A 27,360-nucleotide genomic window follows, 5' to 3' on the forward strand; every position below is an offset into this window, starting at 1 on the left:
CCTTTAATGTCTTAGAACAGCTGTTTATGTTATCAGTCAAAATCTTAATTTTATTATCAATATTTTCAACATTCTTTCCGTTAACCAACCTTTTCTTCCTAGTCTTTCGCAAATTTCTTGATGAGTTCATCATTTTTTTTAAATTATCGTTTATCCAAGGGCAAATCTCCTTCGATTGTTTCCTGATTATTTGACTAGTTGTGCAGTCAGAAATAGATTTGTTAAGTGTCTCAATAAAATAGTTATAAAAGGAATTGGGATCAGCGAAGTTTCCCATGTAGGCTGGACTGAATCTCATTTCTAATAACTGTTGTAATCTCGGATAGTTCGTGAAGTGTCACAGAATGTGGGCCACAAGAAGGTCGCCCAAGAAGTAGAACATAAATAATTTGTTACTGACTCAAGTGTTGTAATTTGAGTCAGCGTTAAATGATACGTTGCATGTGTCGACCCACTACATCCCCCTCGTTTTATTAGGTTCTTTTCGGTACTGGGACCTGGTTAGGACCGAGTTTTTGAGTGATTATTATCGCAAAAAGTTTTTTTTTCGCTGAAATTTTTTGTTTTCGTTAAATTTTACATTTTTTGAAAATTAATGATTGCAAAACAACTGTACTAATGTAGAATGCATTTTCAATAAATATTTCAATATTTATATTTTTTTATTTTGTTGCATCACTTCTATTGCGCGAAAAAATCTGTTGCGCCGAACAAAAATGAAGTGGTTTGTCGTTACATCAGCCTGTCGCGCGACAGCTTTGACAGGTTGCGCTCTTATTTTGATTTTTGTTTGCTTTCACAATATCGTTGTAAACAACAATTTCGAAAAATTAAATATTTATGCCGAAAGAGCAAGTCGCACTTTTCAAATATTAGTCCCGTTTTCAGCACGCATTCAGAAACTTCAAACTCCCTAGGCACCTTCATCTTTCAACTGATCAGCAATGCCAGACATTCAGAAAAAAATCTGTATTTCTCTTCAAAAAGTCACAACAACGATTGTGACAATCTATAATACAGATTGTAGAAAATATCTAAATTTTAAAAATTCCAACGTTTTGTCAAGTAATCATGAGTAAATGCATGTTAAAATTTAAATACTGCATGCACTTTAAATTTAATGAAAAATATTGTAAGTTACCAAAATCAGCAAGACAGTCGAAAAATACAAACTTCCAGCCGGGCAGCTCTGCAGACCTCGCGGCCACCAAAAGGCCGGCAACCCTGGCCTGCTGACATCTTTTGTTGCGACGTGTCAACAGCTCCGCGGAGAAGACAGAAAATTCCAAAATTTTCGCACAAGAAGGCGAGCGGTGCAGCGAACCGGAAAATTACGGAAAAATCCCTGCGAAACAACCCCCGGACGGTGCTAAAAGTTTAGGAAGTGCGTCGTAGCTCGCGTTCGTCCGCTCTCCCGAGGAAGGTGAAACCATGTTGACCAACTTTGAGACGAAATCGGCCCGGGTGAAGGGACTTTCGTTTCACCCGAAGCGGCCATGGATTTTGGCCAGGTGAGTCCCCATCCTCAAGATTTTGGTTTCGGATTGATTATATACTTTTTGGTTTGATTGCAGTTTGCACAGTGGCGTGATTCAGCTGTGGGACTACCGCATAAGTACGCTGATTGAGAAGTTTGACGAGCACGACGGGCCGGTCCGTGGCATTTCGTTCCACGCCCAGCAGCCGCTGTTTGTGTCCGGCGGAGATGATTTTAAGATTAAGGTGTGGAACTACAAGCAGCGTCGGTGCATCTTTACGCTGCTGGGGCATTTGGATTACGTGCGGACGACGGTGTTCCACCATGAGTATCCGTGGATTTTGAGCGCGTCGGATGACCAGACGATCCGGATCTGGAACTGGCAGTCGCGGTCGTGCATTTGCGTGCTGACCGGGCACAATCATTACGTGATGTGTGCGCAGTTCCACCCGACGGACGATATTATTGTGTCGGCGTCGTTGGACCAGACGGTGCGGATTTGGGACATTTCCGGGTTGCGCAAGAAGAACGTTGCGCCGGGACCTTCGGGGTTGGATGATCATCTGAAGAACCCGACGGCGACGGATCTGTTTGGCCAGGCGGATGCGGTGGTGAAGCATGTGTTGGAGGGACACGACCGTGGAGTCAACTGGGCTCACTTCCATCCGACGTTGCCGTTGATCGTGTCCGGCGCGGACGATCGGCAGATTAAGCTGTGGCGCATGAACGAGTACAAGGCCTGGGAGGTGGACACTTGCCGGGGTCATTACAACAACGTTTCTTGCGTGCTGTTCCACCCGCGGGCGGAACTGATTGTGTCCAACAGTGAGGACAAGAGCATCCGGGTTTGGGACATGACCAAGCGGCAGTGCATTCACACATTCCGACGCGAGCACGAGCGGTTCTGGATCATGGCGGCGCATCCCAACTTGAACCTGTTTGCCGCTGGTCACGACTCGGGAATGATCGTGTTTAAGCTGGAACGTGAGCGACCGGCTTATGCCGTCTATGGAAACTGTTTGTATTACGTGAAGGAGCGATTCCTGCGCGAGTTGGACTTTAACACCACCACCGATTCCGTCGTGATGACCATCCGAGGCGGTGGCAAAACCCCGGTCTACAGCATGTCGTACAACCCGGCATTGAACGCCGTTCTGCTGTGCACCAGAACTTCAAACCTGGAAAACAGCACCTACGACTTGTACAGCATTCCGCAAAAGGACAGCGGTTCACAGAACTCCGAAACCGACAGCAAGCGCTCGTCGGGAGTTACGGCCGTTTGGGTTGCTCGCAACCGATTCGCCGTACTCGATCGCTCCAACCAACTGGTCATCAAGAACTTCAAAAACGAAGTGACCAAAAAGATCCAAACCCCGGTCTGCGACGAGATCTTCTACGCCGGCACGGGAATGCTGCTTCTGCGCGAACCCGAACACGTCACCCTATTCGATGTCCAACAGCTCCGAACCCTTGCCCAGGTCAAGATCGCCAAGTGCAAGTACGTCGTCTGGTCGGCGGACATGAGCCACGTGGCGCTACTCGCGAAGCACACGCTCAACATCTGCAACCGCCGGCTGGATCTGCTCTGCTCGATCCACGAAAGCGCCCGCATCAAGAGCGGTGCCTGGGACGACTCGGGCGTGTTCATCTACACGACCTCGAACCACATCAAGTACGCCATCATCAACGGCGATCACGGAATCATCCGAACGCTGGATCTGCCGATTTACATCACGCGCGTCAAGAATAGCCAGGTGTTTTGTCTGGACCGGGAGTGCCGCACTCGGGTGTTGAACATCGACACCACCGAGTACAAGTTCAAGCTGGCGTTGATCAACCGCAAGTACGAGGAAGTGCTGCACATGGTTCGTAACGCACGGCTCGTTGGCCAGAGCATCATCGCGTATCTGCAGCAGAAGGGCTACCCGGAGGTCGCGCTGCACTTTGTCAAGGACGAAAAGACCCGGTTTGGGTTGGCGCTGGAGTGCGGCAACATTGAGGTCGCCTTGGAAGCGGCCAAAGCCCTTGATGACAAGCAGTGCTGGGAGCGGTTGGCACAGGTAAGTCAATCTCTAAAGATCGATCAAGATCTTCACTAACAAATTTCGTTTTCTCGCAGACCGCACTGATGCAGGGCAACCACCAGGTCGTCGAGATGTGCTACCAGCGCACCAAGAACTTTGACAAGCTGTCGTTCCTGTACCTCATCACCGGTAACCTGGAGAAGCTGAAGAAGATGAACAAGATCGCCGAGATCCGGAAGGACGTGTCCGCTCAGTACCAGGGTGCGCTGCTGCTCGGCGATGTCAAGGAGCGCGTGTCGATTCTGAAGAACTGCAACCAGACGTCGCTCGCTTACTTGACGGCCAAGACGCACGGGCTGGAGGAGGACGCAACGGCGCTGGCCGAAACGATCACCGCAGCCGGAAAGGACCTGCCGCAGGTTCAGGAAGATGCCAAGTTCCTGCACCCGCCGGTCCCGATCCAGCAGGCCGAAAGCAACTGGCCGCTGTTGACGGTTTCGAAGGGATTCTTCGAGGGCACGATGATGTCTCGTGGGGCTGCCACAGTTCACCAGGCGCTGGCCGCAACGGAAACCGTTGTCGAAGCTGCCGACGAAGGCGGTTGGGATGTGGACGATGATCTGCGCGACGACGATAAGTTCGAGGACGCCAAGGAAGACGATGATCCGAAGGCCGAAGGCGGCGAGGGAGCAGGATGGGATGTTGGTGATGAAGACCTGGAACTTCCCGAGGAATTGGTTGCGAAGATTTCCGCCAGCACCGCCGGCGACAAAGGCTTCTACGCCGTACCTCCGAGAGGACTTCCACCATCGCACATGTGGACCATCAACTCCCAACTCGCAGCGGATCACGTCCGTGCGGGATCGTTCGAAACGGCCTTCCGCCTGCTGCACGATCAAATCGGCGTCGTCAACTTCGCACCCTACAAGGAACTCTTCCTCGAGTCCCATCTCGGCTCGAAGACCTCCTACACTTGCCTACCCAACCTGGGTCCCCTCACGGCCCATCCCCATCGCAACTGGAAGGAACTGAACGTCAAGAACACCCATCCAACGCTCGCATTCAAGCTGAACGACCTGGTCCAAGCTCTCCAATCCTGCTACCAGCTAACAACAACCGGCAAATTCACCGAAGCCATCGAGAAGCTCCAGTACATCATCCTTTGCATCCCCCTGCTCGTCGTCGAATCCCGCCAGGAAATCGCCGAAGCCCAGCAACTCCTTACCATCTGCCGCGAGTACGTCGTCGGTCTCCAAATGGAAACCATCCGCAAGGGCCTCCCCAAAAACACCCTCGACGAACAGAAGCGAATCTGCGAACTGGCCGCCTACTTCACCCACGTCAACCTCCAACCCGTCCACCAAATCCTCACCCTCCGCACCGCCCTCAACCTCTTCTTCAAGCTGAAAAACTACAAAACCGCCGCCTCCTTCGCCCGACGCCTCCTCGAGCTCGGTCCCCGCCCCGAAGTGGCCCAACAGGCCCGCAAGATCCTCCAGGCGTGCGAAATGAACGAGTCCGACGAGCACACGCTCCAGTACGACGAACACAACCCGTTCACGCTCTGTGCCGTCTCGTACCGACCGATCTACCGCGGCAAACCCGAGGAAAAGTGCTCGCTCTGTTCCGCGTCCTACCTGCCACCGTACAAGGGCGTCACCTGTGCCGTGTGCCGGGTGGCCCAGGTCGGCAAGGACGTGATTGGGCTGCGCATCAGCGCGTCCCAGTTCAAGTAGGATCCGGCCGCGTGGAAGTTCTTTCTTCGGCTAGCAGATACGCAATTTAATGTACGAGTTTAAAAACTTTTTATTAAATATAATATTATACTGATAATATATATTATATATTCTACACATACAAGAAACAAAAAAAAAACACATACACTTCTATTCCAGTATAAAAAATATATAAATCCACGCGCTCGCTCGCGAACCGTTTCCAATTGTGGCTGAGATGATGATTAACGTGAAAGAAGTAGGGATAACTGTAAGAAAAATAAAACTGATTAAAAATCAATAAACACTTGATAAAACGTATAAAAGCATTTAAAGTTTCAGTGAAAAATACCTTTTTTCAACAATTCACTTCTCGCAGTGAAATCTCACCTGAAATCCCTTGTTTTTTGTAGTTTGTTCGCGCGATGAGCAATCAATTACGCTAGCTCCAGTCTCCAAAAACCGTTGCATCTGAAAGGTGAAGGAAAAATATTGAGTACACAATAAATCGAAACATTCACAAATTTTGTATGGAGAAATGTTTCTGTTCTTTTTATAGGGTATATGACCCTATTTTGGACCTAGTACCTATTTTGGACCTATTTTTATTAATCGAGGTAGTTCAGGCTTTTAAAGTACGAATTCACTGAATCCAACCAACAGAAAGTGTAAGCAGGATCGTTTTGTAGCTTACCTCTTCCAAAAATGTTAACATTTTTGATTATTTCCGCTTTTTCAGCCACTTTTTCCAATGCCAATTTTATTTCCTACCATTTTTCTAGCACATCGATTAGGTCCAAATATTCCGGTATCGTTGCTTATCGGATTTGGCTCACGACACTTTGATGATTTTTTCTGTTTTGCACTGAAACCAAGCAATTTCATCCGGTTTCCGAGCAATGTAACTGTTGTCTATTTAATGCTTTAATGTTTTTCGTCACTAAACCATTGAAATAACTATTCTATTATCGAAAAAAACTCAATTCAAAATATTTTTTCAAATCAGCCACGTTGGATCAGTTTTTGGAGCTATTTTGCCGTCGGTTCAAGGCTATCACCAACACATGTATAAAGAGGTGTTGCCAGTTTTGTTTATCAATTTATTTCGATATTTCATTGACATTAATTGAAATTTTTTAATTTAATATTTTGAATTGCATTCCTTTACTGTAATTATTTGAAATAAATCTAAGCTTTAAAAAGCAAATGATTAACAGAAACAATGAAAATATGTTTTTTAAACGATAAAAATGCAAATTGATGATAGAGATTTAGATGATTCTTAGGACCGATTGCAAAGTATCCCAAAATTTAAACTGATGTTGATTTATTTTTGTCTTAACATCATTATCACCAATTTAGCTGCATATATTTTTAAATTTTGCTTCAAAAAATGCAAACTGGCTACCCTGTTGGAATTGAAGGGGAAACGATTGAAAAACCTAAAGGGTCTAGTTAATTAAATCGTCAGCTGTCACCGTGACAGGAGCTGTCAAAATTGCTTACGAGTGGTTTTTGAAAAAGTCGTATGAATTAAATTTAAAAAATCTTGAGTTCGTTTTAAAAAGGTCCTAAGCGCTAGTTGTAAACAAATCAATTTTTCGATCAGTTCTCGATCAATTTGCGAATTATAAATAAAAAATGCTTTGAATTGTCATCTGCACGTCTTTTAAATCTTTTAAAAAATCAAATAAGTGTCGGAGATCGTGATGGCTGTTACGACGTATTGCAAACTAATTAGAGAAATATATATATGGAAAATATATGTTTTGTAAGTTTTGACTGATTTTTGCATATCTATCAATATATATATTTTTTTAAATACAGGTACAACGTATTTTTCCACAATTGCCAGCGTTGGCTTATAATAAATTACACTTTTAGATTTTACCGTGTCAATCATGTTAGAAACACAATTGAACCAGCTAAAAAAATAAAAATCTTCGATGTTAACTTTATGAATTTTATGGTTTAAGACATATCTGATTACCGTAAATCTGGGTGACTTTGATAGCCGGGGTGACTTTGTTCGGTTTGAGATTTTTCCGCAAAATGAAGAGTACAAATTAAATACGTACGGAATGGTATGGAATCATACTGACCTTGGTAGAGAAGTGCTCAAAGTACCTCATGAAGATCTTTTCAAGAAAATGTTTGAAAAGTTAGTTAACTATAATTAAGAAAATGTTGATAAATAGCATTGTGAACATGATTTTGAATCGTAAAACGGAATGCATTTTCGGATTCTTCGGACAATCTTCTACTAGGAAAAGGTAAAATAAGTTTGTAAATAATAAATATTATTAAATATTATTTGTTTTTGAAACATAATTCAAAAAAAATCTCCTAATTTAAAGGCATTTTCATTTAAACAAAATGAATATAAAATGTAAAAACTTTTGATTCGTTCTTTGAATTCAGTTAAACATGTAATATAAATCTATATTTAAAAAAACAAAACTAGTTTTAACGAATTTCAGGCAAAGTTCTGATTTTTTTACAATTTTACCAAAAAAAATTATGTATTATTTTAAAAAGCTTATAAACATAGTTAACTAAATATTGACATAAATGATTTTCTTAAAAATTATATCAGCAACCTAAGTGATGGTAAGTTCGAAGTAAAAATAATGTTTGAACACCTCAAATCTGCTTTTAACAAGACAAACTATGACTATCAAAGGCACCCTGGTATTCAAACAAAGATTTTTTCAAATATTACATTGTTTTTAAAAGTGCAACATTTAGTTAAACTTCTTGTCAAGCAACTGTAAAGTTTAACATGACAGATGAGAAAGTTTCACAACAAGTTACAAGCTATAATCTCCCTTTAAAATTTCTTCATTGTTTAATCATATTTGAACTTAAACTCTGCGTAAAATTTAGAACCTTTTTTCATTGTAACTTGTTATGTATCTCTGTCATTCATTTAATTTTATGTTAAGGTGTTTTTATTGCGACTAATAACGGGTTGTCTTTTATGTTCTAATGCTTGAACAACTAGGTCGTAAGAATACGCAAATTGTAAATAGGACAGAGACCTGCTAAAGATGCGTGAGATTCCATTCAATATAATTAAAACACGTTTTCAAATTAAAATCCATTGTTTTATCATAATTATTTAATTGCTGAAATAAATATTTTCCAAATTATAATCGTGGATAGGCCCTTTGGTTTATCAAACCGAGTTTTTTGTAAGTGTGCGTGTTGCCGCCGCACGCCGCAATTCGAGTTGTCCAAATTTCAACCAATCAGAGTGTGGGTCCAAAATAGGTTCAGCGATGTCTCCAAAATACATTCAATAAGTCCAAAAAGCATCCAAAAAATGTTTTACTTGAAATGCTTATTACAATGAAATGGTTAAATTATTTTCAATTTACAATAGTACACTTTGTTAAGCATAAATTAAGGCACAAAACAATCCTGAAACGAGCCAAATTAGTTAGACCGTTCCTGAGAACCATGCGAAATGTGTTGACGCTTTGCATAGTAGGTCCAAAATAGGGCCATATACCCTATATTTTTTTTCCTGGAAAAAGCAAACTGAATCGACGTTCCTTGCATTAAGATCGTTTTAGTTAGATCATCGATCTAAATACGTAGATCAGCGGTCTAAACATTATGGCGAAGATCGTTGATCCTAATGTTTAGATATGTGGTTATTTAAAATTATCGTTCGCTTGTTGAAATAACACTTTACATATTTAATTTGCTTTTACTTCTCTTAAGAAGGTATTAGACTTTGGCAAACAAACAAACTAGCCCTTTTTGTGTTTGACAAACTCGCAAACAAAGACAAATGTATGAGACGGACTTTTCCGCAGACAGAGCATGCAAACTGTCAAAAAGTTTGTTTATAATAGCCTAATACGTCCTTTACTTTTAAAAAACGCCGGGAAGTCAATTTTCCCAATAATTTTAATTTAAGATTTAGATGTATTAAGGTTTTTCCTAATTAATAAACATTTTAATGCTTTAAATTTTTTTTAAATATTCTAATTTTTTAATTTGAATGTTGTTTTTATTATTTGATTTTTTGTTATTTTAAAATTTATAAGTTATGTTTATTTCTGTTTGTATTTTCGATTCAAAATTTATAAATAAAAAAATAGAAGTTTAGAATTTTGAAACCTAACAAATTAGAAGTTTTAAATTTTACACGTTATATTTATTTAAATAAATATACAAAAACAATTGAAAATTTTAATATTTTGTAAGAATTATTTTCAATTGCAAAATATACAAATACAAAAAAAACAAAATTAAAAAAATCATAAAATAAAACATTTCAAAACATATAAAAATAAGAAATTTACAGATTTCTTAATTCTAAAATCAGGGTGACCACTCAAATCCCATTTTCAAATTCCCGACTTTTTCCCGACTTTTCCATAAACTCAAAAAATAGGCATTTCTTATCTAAATAATGGTTTAAAAAAAAGCTCTTTATAAAAAAAGTTAATATCAACCATCGAAAAAAAGCAAAACAAATTTAAAAAAATCAAACTATTTACAATTTTCGTATAAAAAGAAACTCAACAACAAACTCCTAAAAAATACTTTAAAAATTGAAGCACTCATTATTTTAATTCAGAGTAGAAACATAAACAAATAATAGTCTTTGAAAAATAACCAAAAACATAAAAATCATTTCAACTGAAAATGGCAAAAAGTTAAATATTCTTAATTTTTATTTTATTTGAATTCAAAGAGCGCTTTAACCCTTTCAGGCCTGATGGGTCATATATGACCCAAAAATGAAAATTTCGAAAACTAGCCTATAATTTTCGTATGGTCGTTAGGATCATTTTCCCATAATTAACTAAATTTTTTTTTTAAATTCAGGCTTGTAAGGGTTAAATTAAGTTTTCTTCAAAATTTTGTAAATTTTGATATTGATTTTTTTAGTCAATGCTGATGTATCCAGTTATCAGTATTTAACTGTTTTAATTTTTTTCAATGAAAAATTCAGTTTGATAAGATTCCATGTTTTACAACTTACTTTATGCGAAATGTTTGAAAGGACAAATTCTTTAAACATATTTGCAATAACTTAAATCAAAATTTCTTTTATTTACTTTTTTGCTTTTTCAATATTTTTTCATGTTTACAAAACGGAAAAAAGTTATTCATTTTTTTCATTCAGAACGAAAATCGATTGGATTTATACGATATTTAAGTTTTCCGAAAACTGAAAAACCCATACTCGTCCATAATCGCAAAAAAGTTCAAGATAAGCCTTTAGAAAAAAAAAATCGAGATGACTTAATGAAAATTTTTCACCAAAAAAACATTGACATACTCAATATTAAAACAGAATCATAACTTTACGCTGGCCATAATCGTTAAAATAAGGTTCTATTTTTCTATTAGTTTTTCACTAACTTTGTTGCTGTTTTTAGTTAAATTTGTTCTATAAATAGATCTTGTTTGATAAATAAAAATTAGTAAAAATCTGTTGATTTAAAAAAAATATTATGAATTTTTTTGTCAAAAGCAATCAATATTTATCATATTTTTCAATGTCTGAAATGGCCTTTTTCATTCTGACATAGATGAAATTGTGAAAAGAACCTTAAATTTAAAGTAAGCTACTGAAGAAAATTTTAGTGAATTTAATATTGCGCAATTCCCACTAACTTGGACTTCACACTATTGACTATATTATTGCTATCGATCGCACTATTGCGACTTGTCAAACTGACTTGTCGAACTGCCTGAAATTTAAATTCTCCTCAAAAACGATCAAAGCGAGCCGAGGTATTCACCTGTCAATCGCACTTTTAAAATGCTAAAAGCTTTGTTTGGTGGAAACTGCGACTGGAAATGTAAATAAACAAAACGTGGTTGCCTAGCTTTTTAAACTCTTGTCGTCAAAAGTGCGAGAAAAAAAGACTTTCCCGATTTCCCGACTTGAGTGGCCACCCTGTAAAATTGAAAAATAAAAAAAAAGCTGCTGCTCTTACCGCCTTTCAAATGTTGCTCCAGAAATAGGACTTCAAAAATATAAATATTGAGATGGCGGCATTTAAGAATTCAAGAATTTTAATATTGAAGAATTTAGAAATATATGAATTTATAAGTTTGGGACCATCCATTAACCTCGTGGACACTTTTTTTGGGAATCCGGTTCCCCCCCCCCCCCCCCCCCTTCGTGGACAATTGTCTACACCAGCGATTCTCAACCTTCTTCTAGGCTGGTACCCCCTGCTATGTAAATCAAGTAGGCCCGGTACCCCCGTTGAGAATCGCTGGTCTACACAAAAAAAAACTTTTTTGTATGGATCGTGGACAATCGTCAATCCCCCCCCCCCCCCCCCCTCTTAAAGTGAAATTTAAGAATTTTAGAAATTTTCAATATATCAAATAATGGTTTTGATTTTTTATTTAATTTTTGTGAGTTTATTTTTTTATTGTTGGGTTCTAAAATTTTTAAACTACAGTCCAGACTCGATTATCCGAAGGCCTCGGAAAAAATTTACTTCGGATAATCGAATCACGAATTTTTTTTTCGAGTATGTCCCCTAAATTACTTAAAAGTGATTTAGAATTTTTAAATCCAAGATGGCGGCCAATATGGCGATGACGAAATGTTGAAAAAATGCATTTTAAATAATATTGCCTATTAAATAATAGGCTATCAAATATTCAAATTTGACTAAAATTGGGTCGCAGAACTCAAATTTGATGTTAAAAACAAGAAAAAGAATTTTTTTTTGTTCGTGATTCGATTATCCGAAGTCCCATACAAACCTTCGGATGAATCAAGGCTTCGGATAATCCAGTCGGGACTTTATTCGCTTTTGAAATTGGCTTTTTTTTTATTTTAGCATTCAGTTATTTTTTTTAAGTTTTTTTCAATTTAAATTTTTGTGTCAGAACCAGCGATGGAAAATCATCATCAAAAGAAAATCTTTGGACGTTCATCAAGAGAAAAAATCCAAAGGGAGCATGGCTCTTCTTTCTCGCGCACGAAAGATCGGTTAAAAGAATGTAAAAAAACATTATCTTGATTATTCGGCGGAACATCTTTTTCACTTCTACACTTGCAAGTGTAACGTCACACCTCGAAAAATGACCTGTCACATTTTGTAGATAGGCAATGTGTGTAAACAAAGTGAAATAAATATTTTTGAGTGGTGCTGACATAGAAATCCACAAAAAATCATCAGCAGATTGATTTTCTTGGAGAATTTCGGGAGTGATTTTCTTTTGCGTTATTTGCCTCCTCTCTCATTCACGGGTGAAGTAAGTTCGCAAGCGAAAATGATTTTTTTGCGATTATTCCAGCCCTGGTCAGAACAGAACATTATCTAGACTTCAAGTATCAAATTATAAAATCTGTAGAGTAGAGTAAATTATTTTACTTTTTTTAAAATAATAACATTGTTAAATGTTGAAAATTTTGCCTCCTTGAATTTGGTTTTTTTACTAATGCATTTTCATATTTTTCTGTCAAAATTTAGTCTAGCCAGTAGAGTTTTTTTTAACTTATGTAATTTTAATTTATTCTGTCGTTTTTTATTTTTAAATTTTTAGTTATAATTTTTTTAGAAAATTAATTTCGTGGCCCTTCTTGATTATGGCTAAACAAGGCTAAACTAAGACACGAAAACAAAATGTTTTTATTTCTGTTTTATTTTGGTTCGATAAGCCGAAGTTAACCTATTTCAACAACTTGGGATAACCGATTCGATTGAAATAAAAAATCGCTTGCAATTTTCAAAGCATTAAACTTTTTTCAGAATTTAAAATTTTCAATTCAACACGCAGAAAAATGTTTTGTAGAATCAGCCTGTACGAGGTTTGAATCAATAAAATTTTTGTTGAATATAATCAACGCGGATTTAAAGTTGAAACAAACCTTGATTTTCTCAATTCCACAAAAGTCTTATGTTTTTTCGAAAAAGCTGCTTTGACGTTTAGCGTTGATTGAACAAAAATAATGATTTTGAAATCAACAAAACGTTTTGTTGATTCAAATATGCCTTATTTTTCTGCGTGAATTAGTGTTTATTAGTAAATAATAAATTTAAAATTTCGTGTTTCTTATAACCTAAGAGAGTTTTGGAGTTCTTTTCAACTATGGTTTACACTATAATTCATCTAGATGTTATTGGATATTCTAACAATATATATATTTGGCAAGAGAAGGAAAAATTAAAAAAAAACCTCCGAGATTTGAAATTTAATTTTTTTTTATGTTTTTATAGATTTTTATCTTTTTGAGTAGACACCATGCTTCGCAATGTTTACATTCACTTCGCGCCAAATAAAATCAGTTCGCAACGTCGCGTGTCGTGCAGTGTCTCTTTCCAACGGTTTCATCGGAACAAACCCTCCGCAACGATGCCAACCCTAAACAACGGCCTCCCGATCCCCGCGATGGGCCTGGGAACGTACAAGATTTCCGGCGCGGACCGCGGTTACCGCCTGTTCGATACGGCGTCCGCGTACGGCAACGAGTCTACGCTGGGTGAAGCCCTCGCCGAGGTTGACCGGGCGGATGTGTTTGTGGTTTCGAAGCTGGGACCGGGCTTTCACCGGCCGGAGCGGGTTGAGGAGGGCGTGCGTGGGTCGTTGACGCGGTTGGGACTGGAGTACGTGGATTTGTACCTGATGCACTCGCCGGTTGGGATGGTGTTTGGGGATGAGGGGTTTGTGGATGATGGGGTGAGTCCGGTGGACACGTGGCTTGCGTTGGAGGAGTGCTACCGGAAGGGGTTGGTGCGCTCGATTGGGGTGTCGAACTTTAGTGAGGCTCAGCTGGGGGCGGTTTTGGAGGGGGGTGGTGTGAAGCCGGCCGTTCATCAGTTTGAGTGTTCGGTTGGGTTCAGGGAGGAGCGGATGGTGAGGATGTGCCGGGAAGAGGGGGTGCTGGTGATGGCGTATAGGCCGCTGGGGAAGCCGAGGGCGGAGCTGAGGAAGCCGGACTATTTGTACGAGGGAACGGTGGTGGAGGTTGCCCGGGAGTTGGGGAAGACGCCGGCGCAGGTGGCGCTGAGGTTTTTGGTGAGTTGAAGGGGTTAAGGATCTTGAAAAGGTTATTGAGAGTAATTTCATTTCAGATTGAGGAAGGATTCGTGCCGATTCCCAAGTCTTCAAACGCTGAACGGCTGAAGGAAAATTTGGCGGTTCTGGACTTCAAACTGGACCAGGAGACTATGGAGCGGCTGAGGACGTCCGTAGTTCAGCACGATCGGACTGCAACCTTGGACTGGTTGAAGGGGGCAAAACATTACCCGTTCTAATAAAGTTACGTTTTACCTCAATAAAGAATAATTGAAACTCACCGACACTTGTCGATCCAGCGCTGCTCCCAGGCCTTCATGGCGGGTGTTTTCGCCACGCTGACCGGACTGCTGCACGATCCGCACCGGCTGCAGCGGCGCAGCGAGGGTGGCTTCCGGCCCAGCTGCAGGTACATCACCGAGTCGATCACGTTGTCGTTCGAGAGGCCACCCTCGACGATCGGAATTTCCGGGCAGAATTTGAGCGTTTCGTTCTCGACGCCGTAATCGCAGATTACCGGCAGGCTGACGTGCGGGAGTAGCGGGGAAGCGATCATGGTTCGTGAGGGCACGAACTGGAGCTGGGGGATGAGGACCTGGTTGGGGAGGAGGCAGCACTCGTCGAGTAGGAGGTCGTCTGGCTCGTTGGGGTTGAGGGAGAGTTTGGTGAGCAGACGGAACAGTGTGACGAGGATGTCCAGGTTGTCGGTTGAGCGGGAGAACACCGGTAGGCATTGTGGATTGAGCAGTCCCCAGATGCGAATCATGACCAGCAGTTCGCGGATGCTGTTGAGTGCGACAATGTCCTTGCTGATGTCGTAGCCCTGCTTGCTGGACATGAAGCTGCGACTTTCGGGCAGTTTGGCCAGGATGTTGAGCGCCAGGTCGGCCACCCACTGGATCAGCTGCTGAAGGCTCTGTAGCGTTGGACGCTCCATGGTGAAGTCTTTGGCCTCAAGATTGAGGAGCACCTTGTCGACGTCCTGCACCGACTCCGAGAGGACCATGGCGAGGTTCTCCGCTGGTCCCTTGTCGTGTGAGGTCAGATCCGACGGGCGGAGCAAGCTCTTGAAGGCGATCAAGATCGAGTGCAGAATGAGCAGATTGGACAGGTCGTGCGCCTTTTGCTGACCCGTGATCGAAAGTCGGTACAGGGCGATCTTCATCGTGAGGAAGTTCACGTAGTAATACTGCTGAACGTTGGGCGGTTGCCGGTTAAAATTGTCCGTGAGGCGCTCCAGGATGTTGTCCAGGATTTGCGGCTTGAGCGTGAGCAGAATCTCCAAACAGTCGAAGCCGGTGACCAGGCAGAACTCGAGCAAGTTTACCGTTTGAACGATTAACGCCGGCGTTCCCAGCTGGTCCTGGATCATAAAGTTGCACCGGTACGTGTAGATCTGACCCGTTGTGTCGAGCGCCACAAACAAATGACCCAAATACGACACGTTTATAGCTCCGATCTTGACGCCAAGTCGAATTTGCTTGCTCGCATGATCGTTCGGGTCGCGAATCGAAATAATGTTCGTGCAGGTCAACCTCTTGAACGTGTCCCGCTGCAGACAGTGGATGCTGTTGTCGCTCATGGCCAGATAGATGAACGAACAGTTCATAAAGTTCAACCTCGTCGAGCAAACCTTGACCACCTTCGAGTTGTACACGTACTTGGTTTTGCTCGTCCACAAAATCGTCTTGAACGACTCGTTCTTGCTGCTCTGGAACAGCTTGTGAATCGGCATCGATTCCTCCGTCAGTTCCCACTGCTCAATGAAACTCCCACCTCCAGCATAATTCGACGCCACAATCAACGAATCAGCGTCCTCATTGGAAACCCACTTGATGTGCGCCACTCGCAGCTCTTTCAGATCCTTCCCCAAACCTTCCGCCAGGAAAAAGCTCGGAAGTGCAGAACTACCAATCTCCAGCGTTTCACACCCCTTCTTCACCGTCACCGCAACCCTAAAGCACTGAATCATGCCCGAATTCGCCGACTTTGTATCCCCATTCCCAGCCGCTATCATAAAGTGGCCACTCTTCCCGTAGCAAATGTCCGCCGTCGTGTAAAAGTTCCTCGTAATGCCCAAACTCTCCGTCACCGGCGTCAACACCATCGGCTCCTGCTGCTTCATTATATTCACGTTCGAATCCGCCGGAATCGCAAACGCCCCCAACATCCCCGTCGCCGAAACAATCACAACCCCCTCCACCGGAACTCCGCCAAACTGCCGCACACTGGCGCTAAACTTCCCCTTCGGAAACTTCTCCACGTACAACGAGTGCTCCTTCTTGTCCATCTGCAGGCTAATCTTCCGCCCATTATGAAAGAAAGCCGCCGCAATGATATTCTCCCCCGGGAACCGCACGCTGTAAACCGCCTTCCACTCCGACAGCGTTCCCTTCTGCGCAAACAGCTGCACATTCCCATTCCGATCGCCCACCAGCAAAAACCGCCCCAACACGTCCCACTCCAGCACCGACACCGGATACTTGCTGGTCGTGACCCGGTACGGGAACCACGGCGTGTTCAAATCCGCCACGTAAATGTGGAAGCCCCAGCCCTGGATCGGCGACGGTTCCGTCAGCTCGTTCGTCGTCGTAAAGGCCAGCACGTTGCACGTCGACGTCGTCGAGAAGAACTCAAAGTTTTGCCTGCAACCCAAAGGAATGTTGTGTAAAAATACAGGTAAATAAAACTTCCCCCCAACACAAAAATTAACTCACTGAGTTTCGACGAAAGAGACGCTGTTCGACTTGCGATGGGTCATGTAGAGGAGCTCCATTTTGGCCAACCAAACACCGCCGGATGTGCTGCACTTGAATCACAAACCGTTGCGTACAATGTTATGTACGGTATTCCGTAATAAAACACTACTTTCCCGTAATTTCACAATGAAATTTAGCGAAACTCAAAAAAAGGTTTCGAGCGGAGAAAAAAACCGACCACCGACGACACGCAGGGATGCCAGATGAAATTTTGAGTTATCTGCAATTTTTTTTTCAAAAATCTGCAAAAATCTGCAAACATAAATACACGTAAAACTAGGTTTATGAATTCGTATCCTACAATTCTCTTTAACAAAATTATGGTGTTTAACCCAAAAAACGTTTACATATATGTTTTATTTACTTAAATCTGTGTGAAATCAAACTATTTCGCTAACATTATTTACAGTATTTTCAAGTAATTTGAAAAAGTCTTAATAAAATGTACTGTAGTTCAATTAAATCTTATTTACCTGCATGATCAAAAAAAGTCTGGATCGAATTGCATTGTGTTTTACTTTTCGATAAACGGCAGGATATCCTTAGTAAAATTTGAAAATTATACAAACAGTATTCCAAAAATTAACATATTTTTGTCAAGATACCTTTTGTATGTTTTATTCCTCAAATTTGTGTTTTCCTATTTCAAGGTTAGGCTAATATAAATATACTTTTTAAGTTTTTTTTTTTCAATGTTTTTCGAGAACAAAAATTTAGAAAAAATAACTCATCTAAAATAATTTTGGCACGGTTTTAGTTCTGCCTATTTTGTGATACTTTTGAATAAATTAACAAAAAGTTAAAATAAAATGTGCGATAGTATTATTTCGTGCAGTATTGTATCTAAGGAAATGATTGTTTCAACGGCTATTAACGGTTTAAGCTGATTTCACGTAATTATAAATATAATTTTGAATCTCTAATTTAAAAGTCCATGTAGCATATTTTCAGATAAGTCCAATTTTTTGATAACTATTTAGAAGGCTTATTCTGCTTGCACCACTTTACTTGAAATGTTTACTATTTGTATGGTCATGTCAGTTATTTTCATAACATTTACACTTTTACTTGTTATTAAAGGTTGACTGACTTGATAAATAAAAAATAATAATGAAACAGTTAACGAAAAGATATGACTGTCGATGGTAAAATATGTCAATACACTCAACCCCCGGTGGTTGGTCACTTTTTCGTTTGACACTTTTTTAGTTTGTACCCCGTTGGTTGGTCAAAGTCAAACTAAAAAGTGACGAACTGTCACTTTTTACACGGCGCTCACGCACACTATCAAAACAAACGTTTGGTAGTGTGTGTGAACTCCGTGTAAAAGGGGTGTCAAACTAAAAAGTGACCCCGTTCGTTTGACAACAGTTGGTGTCAAACCATCGGGGTTTGAGTGTAGTTCATCGCAAACAACTTTTTTGGATGTTTTTGTGATCAGAAAAATAACCAGACTAGCGTAGTTCAAATCTGACCCTGGAGAATCCGGATTATATCTGTCCAGGAACCCGGAATCTAGGTTTTTCCGATGCATCGTGTTCGGTGTTAAATAACTGAGCGGACGAACACAGAAGAACTAAAATTGGTTTAGTTTGAGCCAAGATATGGGAACTATTCAATATTAAAAACCCAAGTGATAATTAAATGATTAACAAATCTGTAATCTAAACTTTAAAAATAGTAAAATACAGTCCACACCAAAATCTCCTAAGCCTTCGCAAAAAAATTACTATGGAAAATCAAATCACGTTGAAAATAATTTATTTTGGGTCTTTGAGCTCGAATATGACTCCAAAATCATCCGAAGTGATCTGGAAAAAATACAGTTTGTAAAAAAGTTTATACATATGTACCCTTTAGGCAATTTACACAATATGTTCTGAAAAATAAAATAAAAACTTGAACCCTAGCTCTACATTTTGTAAAGTAACTTATGCTGAAAATTTGTGGAAAAATAAGTTAGTAAAAAGATGAATTCTTAAAAAACTTCCTGAGCAACAACTTAAGAAAAAGAAAATGAAAAGTTTTTTTTAAATATTGTGTTCATTTGTTTGATTATCACAAGTAAATCTGTAGAACTTCATAAAAGTAAAATTTTGCTCAGTCGAGTCTGGGTTGTATGTAGAGCGTTCAATTTCCCGGGGTTACAAAATTCTCGGAAAAAGGGGAATTCTCAGAAAATTTGAAAGTTTACAAAAATTGATCTGATCCTGGTTCGGATTAATACTGTGCAACAAAATTGTATAGAATAGCAATAGCAATGGTTAAAATAAGTGTGAGAATCAACTTATGCCTTGACTGCCTTAAAAAAACATACGACTTCAAGAAAATATATATTTTTTTAATTTATAATCATACAAAATATTAAAAAATAAATTTTTTTTTCTGGGGTTTTTTTTTTCTCAAAATTTACTTTCCTTAAAAGAGCACTCAGCTAGCAAAATCTTAACTAAGAAATATGTACCCTCTCTGTAAAGGCTTATGAATTGATCTCAGTTGGAAGGTTCTCCAAATCTCTAAATTGCAAATGTTACATCCTGGAGTATAAATGTTGAATTTTAATTAACACTGATTGGAAGTTGTATTTTTTTTTAAAGTAGGTATGATTTTTTTTAATCACAGTATTTGGACAGTGAGTAAAATTAATTCATGCTCAAAAACAATAAAATGCTTTTAAATTTGTCTTTGTGACCAGTTCGAGAGAAAATTATAAAGAAAAATGTTGATAATTAAGTTGCAATAAAAATATTTTTTCCAGAACAAATTTTACTGGTTTGAGCTCAGGAATAAATAGATAGGTATTTAATTTGCCTTAAAAATAATCTTTTTCACTTGAAATACAATTTTTATGCAATCACAACTCAAAGTTTTCAAATATTTGGAGCGAGTTTTTAGAAGGAATGGGGAAGGAAAGGAAATTTACAAATTTCCCGGGAAAAGGCAAAGTATTCTTTTTTCGGGAAATCCCTCGATTTTTTTCCCGGGACGGGAAATTGGACGCTCTAGTTGTATGTGTTCTCTTAAAAAAATGACATGACAGTCAACACTTTATTGTCGATATTCCTCCTCGATAAACTTAACCCTTGAACAAAACAAAAAATGAAAAATAAATAAATATTTAACTGTCGTTTTGATCTGTTTTTGCTTTTGGTCCGAAAACATAATTATCAATTTCGTACAAAATTGAAATATATCAAAAATAAATAAAAAACTCGGATTATTGTAAAGAATGACTATAATATTAAATGTCTAACAGTTTTGAATGTGTTTATATTCATATAAATTTTGAATTGAAATTTCATTCTTGAAGATTTTGATTAAAATTGATTTACTAAATTGAGGAAGCAAAAAATTATGTAGTTTTCAATCACGCAGAAAAATATTTTGTAGAATCAGCCTGTACGAGGTTTGATTCAACAAAAATTTTGTTGAATATAATCAACGCCGATTTTGCGTTGAAACAAACCTTGATTTTCTCAATTCAACAAAAATCTTTTGTTGTTTTGAAAAAGTTGCTTTGACGTTTAGCGTTGATTCAACAAAAATCTTGATTTTCAAATCAACAAAACGTTTTGTTGATTCAAATATGCCTTATTTTTCTGCGTGATAAAACTGTTTAGCAATGTATTTTGTTAGGAAAAAGCTTTAAAAGCCAATATTTTTAAAACATTGAAAAATGTTTGAAAATATGTCAAGAAATCACTTTAAAATATATTGTTTAATTGAAATTCAATTATTTGAAGAATTAGAAGAATAGCTTTTTAAATGTTGTGTGTATTTAAATTCATTTTGAAATATTTTGTAAAATATTTGATTAAAAATGCTTTGAAAAGCCAATATTTTTAAAAAATTGAAAAATGTTTGAAAATGTGTCAAGAAATCACCTTAAAATATATTGTTTAATTGAAATTCTATTGTTTGAAGAAATTAAAAGAATAGCTTTTTAACAATAACGCAAAAAGTGCATTTATTTTTTTTATAAATATTGTTGTGCTGAGGAAATTAAACTTTATAAACTTTCTACGACCATTTGTATTCAAATGCAATCGACAAAACAATTGCAATACTATTTTGAACAAAATAAAATTAAACCAAATAAACACATTTTTGTAAGATATCTTGGTTTTTCTTTCTTATAATCCAAATTAATTAATCTTATTTGCGACACTAGTTAGTTTATTTGATTATTTTAAAAGGATCGGTTGAAAATATTGCTATGAAAAAAAAATAGTTTGCATTACCGTCAACTGGGGTGAATCGGGACACATGGGGCGAATTGGGACAGCAATTTTAACTATGTTGGAGCACAATATTTTTATTTTTATGATTGGTTTCAATTAGAACAGTATCACCCCAACAAAATGTGTACATCTGTTTCCAAATTTTAAAGCTTTAAGTGCTCTAAACACTGCTGTCCCTATTCAGACTGTAGTCCCGATTCGCCCCAGATGACGGTATCAACTTTTACCAAACATTACTTCTAGCCCCGCCATAGCTTCAGAAAAATCAGATCTGGGCCAAAAGGTTGGGCACCCCTGGGTTAATTCATCCTCCAATACCTACACCTTCTATAAATTGCTATTTCGCGATTTCGTGTTAGATATTAAAAAAAAATAATCAAAACTTATGCTTTGTGCTCTATCAGAAAACTAGAAAGTTTTGATTTATTTTATTTTTATAAGTTTTTGAGTTTATCTACATTAAATCCTTCTGTGCGCCAAAATTACTTTTTAAATATCGATTGCAATAGTTTTTAAAGTGATATTTATTTAAAAAAAATCATATTGTGTGCACTGCTACCGAATTTTCAATGGGAAAACAATTTAAAACTAAAATAATAATTTAAATAGTCTTTCAAAATTTAAAATTAAAAACAAGACAACAATATATGTTGAAATGTTTTTAGAATATTTGAACATTTGACATTCATTCACGAAATTATACAAGATTTTTTTCTTTTATATCTAGAGTTTTTTCAAAGTCCTATAAGCTATTGTCTTTCATATGTTTATAGGACATTTTAGAAAAAAAAGTCTCTAGATATATATTGTGATACAAACAGTAATGCAGAAAGTGCTAAAAATATCATTAGAAAAAGTTAGCAGCTTTCTTTGGTATCATATTCATGTATGATTCGTTTGTAATTAGTCGTTTAACATTCTATATTCATCTTTATAAGTTATAAAAGAAAAAAAGAAAAGAGGGGACAAAAACTAAAAAAAAAAACATTAGCAACATCATTGTTGATTGAATTGGGATAATGTTTTTTATAACTGATTAGGTTTTTTTTTTTTGACAAATTGAAACTAGCTGTTTGTCATAAGTTTTTTTTGGCTAACAAAAATGAATATAGGTTATTAAAAACAAAACTCACTGAACAAAATCATCGACGAAGTTTGGCTGTACCGGCTCAATGGAAAAAAGAAACTCCGTAATATTTTCTCACACATAAGTGTCATGTAGATTGAACAATGTTGCACCTGTGCTTCCCGCGAAAAGAAAACTGAACTTTTAAAAAGAATGTATACGTAATCGCTACGAAAAAACTCGTTATTTTTTTGTTCAATATTTTTGGCGACTTAGGTAAAAAGAATATAAATCATATTTGAATCATTGAATCTTAATCAAATTGAATGTTTTATTTAGAAATTGCCATTGAACATTTTTCTTTTAATCTTATATCTTATAATAACAATATACCAGGAGGACGACTCTTACGGAATGACTTAACGGCCAACTGAGACCGGGACCAACGTTTTACTTCTCGATCCGATGGAAGGGAATCTTAAAACATATTTTGAAAACCACATTGAAAATCTTATGTAACTTCGCATTTTTATTTTTTTGTTTTTTTTTAATTAACAGAGGTAGAAAATCTAATTCAATTATTACAAAATATGTCTCCATTATGTTTTCAAAATTGTTCCATATAAGAATCTGAAAATTCATTGAAGTAAACAAAAATATTTGCTTCAAATAATTTAGGACAGCATTTTTTCAACAAAAGCCAATACCTTGGAAAACATTTACTGAAACAGAAATTAATTAATTACAATTGAATAATGTTGAAGCCTAGCAACTTCAACCTTTTGAATACCAAGATTTGTGTAGGAATCTTGCAGAAGAGTACACCAAAGCCATGTTGTAGAGCGCGCAATCTGATTTGTATTTTTTTTCCGACAAGTGTTCTTAAGTGATTAAAAAATAGTTGGGAAAATTCGGAATACTTGAATGTTTTGACAGTAATCAAACTTGACGTACGTCTAAGAAGATTGATTCTAAATTTGTAAATGCTATGTACTGTTGGGTTACACAACTTATTCAAAGAAATTGTCACACAAGGATTTTTTTTTGCAAACCTCATCGGTAAAATATCTGCAAAAATCTGCAACAAAAAAGTTGTCTGCAACAAATTTCGGAAATCTGCAAATTTGCAGAGAAATCTGCAAATCTGGCATCCCTGACGACACGGCAAAAGACGAACTGTCAAGCAGGGAAGCGTTTGTGATGGAAATCGCGGGATCGAAGCGTTTGCCTGTTGTTTGCAAACAAACCGCATGGACGGCGCAGTTTTGTGAAGGGGGGGTTGACAGGAGGTTACCGGAGTGTCGTTAGGGTGATTTGATTTAAATAATAAATTTAAATAAAAAAAAAAACACAAATTTAGGTCTAATATTTCATATTAAAAAAAACTTAAATTAAAAACTTAAATTTTGGTGTGATATTTCCGTTTTTTTTATAAACATTAATATTACTTTTAATTCAATCAACAGTAATATAGAGAGGATTCGCTAATTTGAATTAGCGAATCCAAATTCGCTATTTAAAACCTGGGTGCAGAATAGTGGTTCGCAAAGCGGCCTCAATTTAGAACTGTCAAAGCGGAACCAATTAACTGTTTGCAAAATGATACCAAGAAGTGGTAAGTGTTGGGAGGACCACCCTGACGACACAACATCATCACGCGCGGTGGCTCATTGTGATGATCGTCAACACAAGATCGATGCCAGCCGCGCGCAAGGAAGAGGAGAAATTGTCGTCGTCACTTGTGTTGTCTTTATTCTATTGTAGACCGTTCACCGCGACACAGCCTGTCTGCGGCTCAGGTCGTCTTAGTTTCATTTTAAATTGTTATTTGTAGTTTGTTGTAATAAATGTATATTTACGTCGTGTCCCGTACTTGTTTGTATTACAACAGTAAGTATTGTTATCGATCTATAATTTATTTTGTCAGGATTAAAAAAATGACTCGAACTTTAGAGGTATTCGAAGTCAACAAATCTTAAGATACAATGATACATAATCGCGGAACTTCTATTCGGTTGTTCTTCTGGTTCACAAAATTTCACCCACTTCTGACGCAATTTTTCGTCACGTGGAAAATAAAAAAAAAGCATCTTTTGGCCACCCATCGTTTAGTCTACGAACAAAAAATGCGCGAAGCACTTAATTTGTCAGCAAAAACTTTAACATCAACAGATCCAAAATGTTTCAAAACAAGTCACTTCAGCAGCAAAAAAAAAGTCACGCTTGAGCTTGAACAAAGCCTTCTACTTTGTTTATGTTTATAGCAGTAGTGCATTTGTATTAGTGAGGAGCAGTTGGGAGCATTCGAAGATCACGATAAGCATTCTGTCTTTTCAGCACCCAGTTTAAAACAACTGACAGCTATCAAAAGCTTGAAACTCTACGTGCTCAAATATTCTAGATTAAATTTTCAAAAGGTCCTATCTGCATAGGAAACCCATGAGGGATAGGTTGTTTTGAAAATTTAATCTAGAATATCATCGAACAATCGAGTTGAAATGTCAACTCAGTTTTGCGACTGGTGTAGACGTTAGAGTAGCATTAGCATTCCTTGATTAGACCTCCATGGTTGATCCAACCACGGTTGCCATGATACAGCAGTTACCCAGTCACGAAATATTCTAGCTGGTTCTGCCAGAATCCTGCTAGAACAGTGAAAATTGCTGCTAGAATGCATTTTTACATGTAAAAATATCTAGCTCTGTGAGAACTCTGCTAGAATCCTGTTAGAACGTCGTGACTGGGTAAATGAGAAACAAACAGGAAAGTCGAAAGGAAAGCTTGAAGGAAAGTGGTATTTTCAAGGTCTAACACAAACAGCCTCACATAACTCGCGTTTATATTACAAACGTATTTAAACTTAGCTTCCACACAAATTTTCCCGTCGTTACTCTTTTGCAAAGGGTTACCACCAGTAAACATGAAAAAAGGGTAGAAGTAACCCACACAAAGGGTTTGTTTACCTTGTGTTGACATATAAATGGTATACATAGACAGAAACCATCATGTTAAGGGGTACTTCTGGTTTTGAATGTTTATTTAAATTAAATTTCCATATATTATCGCGGGCGTCAATAATTAGAGTTCACGCGCGGTGATACGACCGCAAGATAATAAGGCTTTCTAGTCAGAAATTTACCAACACATTCAAAGTATGTTTACATTACAGCTGGACGTTTGTTTGCATCAGGTTTCCTATCTCTTTCTAGCATTTTTTTTTGTCAGGCGACTTCTAGCTGGTTTTTTTGACTGGCCGCCCGATATGTCAGCAAACATACTTCGCAGGGCTGTGACAGCTCGAGCTCGGTCTTTGTTTGCATCAGGGCACTGTGACGAGAAGTTCGTCATTTTTGGGTTAAATTATATTTTTTTCACTGGGCCTAGAAAGCCTTATGATCGCATGACAACCGCAGAACAAATTTTTGGCTGTTGTCAAAGGTTGCCTTGAGTTTTCAGCTCACTTTTTGGAAAATATTCAAAACAAATCAAGTTGACAGCCAAATCAACGTAGAATTTCAGTTCAATTTGCTGATTTTTACACTGCGGAAGTAAGGCGGCTATAATCTCCAATCAGTCACAGTGAAGGAGAAACGTGATTTTATCTCGCAATAAGCAATAAATTCCGCCATCCAAAAACCTCGTGGACACTTTTCGGAAATCTAAACCCCCCTCCCCCCATCGTGGATAATTTTCATACATTTTTTTTTTGTATTGACCGTGGACAATCGCCATAACCCACACCCCCACTCCCTAAGGTGTCCACTAGGGTGACAATAAAAAAAATTACATCAGGGATACCCTCTGATTCGATTCCTTAGGCAAAAATAAGTATCTGCAAATTTTGAGCCAAATCGGTAAAAATGTATGCAGAAAAACATCGTTTTAATATTTTTCTGCCAGGTGGCGTGGGTCTCGCTCAAAATTTTCCAAGAGTGAGATTCTTGTAGGAAATTTAATTTCCAACAACTTTGTCCAAGGGTGCAAAACGATCCGAGTTGATCCTGATTTTTGATGATTTTTCTAGTAAAAAGTATTTTCTTATGTACTTCTTATATACCCCTTATATTCTTTCAAGTATATAAGCCAATTTCTTTTCATCGCATTGCTAATAACTCATCAGGATCAACTCGGATCTTCTTGCACCCTTCGACAAAGTTGCAGGAAATTAAATTTCCTACAAGAATCTCACACTTGGGCAATTTTGGGTGAGACCTGCGCCACCTGCTGCCAAAATCCTGAAGCGATGTTTTTCCCCATACATTTTAGCGATTTTCCCCATATAAACTTCAACGATAAAAAGCGACCCCTTAGCCTTAACCGATTTGACTCAAAATTGGCACAGTAACTTATTATTGCCTAAAGAATCGATCCAGGGGGTATCTCTTCAGATTTCCCAAAATTTTCATTTTTTCTTGTCACCCTAGTCCACATGGTTTATGGATGGTCTGGTTAAAATTTATTCAAGCAAAACAAATTGGTCATAAGACGTTCTTATGGATTTCGCCAGTATTTTTTTCTGAGTGAAGTAATAGAGCTATCTAAGCGAGTATCTAAGCCCGATCTCACGCACACTAGCTTACCATTTGTTTTTGCTGGCGGGTACAAATTTTAACCTAAAAACCCTTCGTGTACAAACAAGCAATACATGCGCACGTAGATAGCTCTATATTGGGCCAATGTGAGTTTGTTAACATCTAGGTTAACATAAGGCTTTCTAGGCCCAGTGAAAAAAAATAATTTAACTCAACAATGACGAATTTCTCGTCACAGTGTCCTGATGCAAACAATCGAGAAATTAAAATTGAGAGTGTGTGCGTGCAACATGGATTTAAACTTTTCAAAGTGCCATGTTAATCTTCACAAAAAGTTTAACTCCATGTTGCAGACACTCTCACTTTTAATTTCTCGATAGAGTTATCTACGTGCGCATGTATTGCGTGTACGTACACAAAAAAGATTGAGGTTAAATTTTGTACCAGCCAGCAAAACAAATGGTGTGCTAGTGTGCGTGAGATCGGCCTTAGATAACTCTATGATCGAGCTCGAGCTGTCACAGCCCAGCGAAG

General features: G+C 38.3%; 2 protein-coding genes across 4 annotated transcripts; one reads left to right on the forward strand and one right to left on the reverse strand.

The window, feature by feature from the left end:
• The first annotated feature begins 1,235 nt into the window (after nucleotides 1–1,235).
• On the forward strand, nucleotides 1,236–5,565 carry LOC120416080 (coatomer subunit alpha). Its single transcript, XM_039577757.1, has 3 exons — nucleotides 1,236–1,511; nucleotides 1,575–3,537; nucleotides 3,597–5,565. The coding sequence occupies exons 1-3, from the start codon at nucleotides 1,432–1,434 to the stop codon at nucleotides 5,235–5,237; spliced, it is 3,684 nt and encodes a 1,227-aa protein (XP_039433691.1). The 5' UTR covers nucleotides 1,236–1,431; the 3' UTR covers nucleotides 5,238–5,565.
• Nucleotides 5,290–17,184, reverse strand: LOC120416084 (mediator of RNA polymerase II transcription subunit 16-like). 3 transcript variants are annotated; one of them, XR_005605299.2, is made up of 4 exons: nucleotides 16,946–17,184; nucleotides 14,510–16,873; nucleotides 5,569–5,687; nucleotides 5,290–5,485 (listed from the first exon to the last, which is right to left on the reverse strand). XR_005605299.2 is itself a non-coding variant. In XM_039577768.2 (4 exons), exons 1-3 carry the CDS (start codon nucleotides 17,002–17,004, stop codon nucleotides 5,654–5,656), a joined length of 2,457 nt encoding a protein of 818 aa, XP_039433702.1. In that variant the 5' UTR covers nucleotides 17,005–17,184; the 3' UTR covers nucleotides 5,290–5,485; nucleotides 5,607–5,653. The 3 variants fall into 3 exon arrangements, 2 of the variants coding, with proteins under 2 accessions (XP_039433702.1, XP_039433701.1); XM_039577768.2 differs by having other exon boundaries at nucleotides 5,607–5,687; XM_039577767.2 differs by lacking the exons at nucleotides 5,290–5,485; nucleotides 5,569–5,687 and adding an exon at nucleotides 14,285–14,433.
• Nucleotides 17,185–27,360: the final 10,176 nt, after the last annotated feature.

This window comes from Culex pipiens, chromosome 2 (genome assembly GCF_016801865.2).
Source record: "Culex pipiens pallens isolate TS chromosome 2, TS_CPP_V2, whole genome shotgun sequence".
NCBI lineage: Eukaryota > Metazoa > Arthropoda > Insecta > Diptera > Culicidae > Culex > Culex pipiens.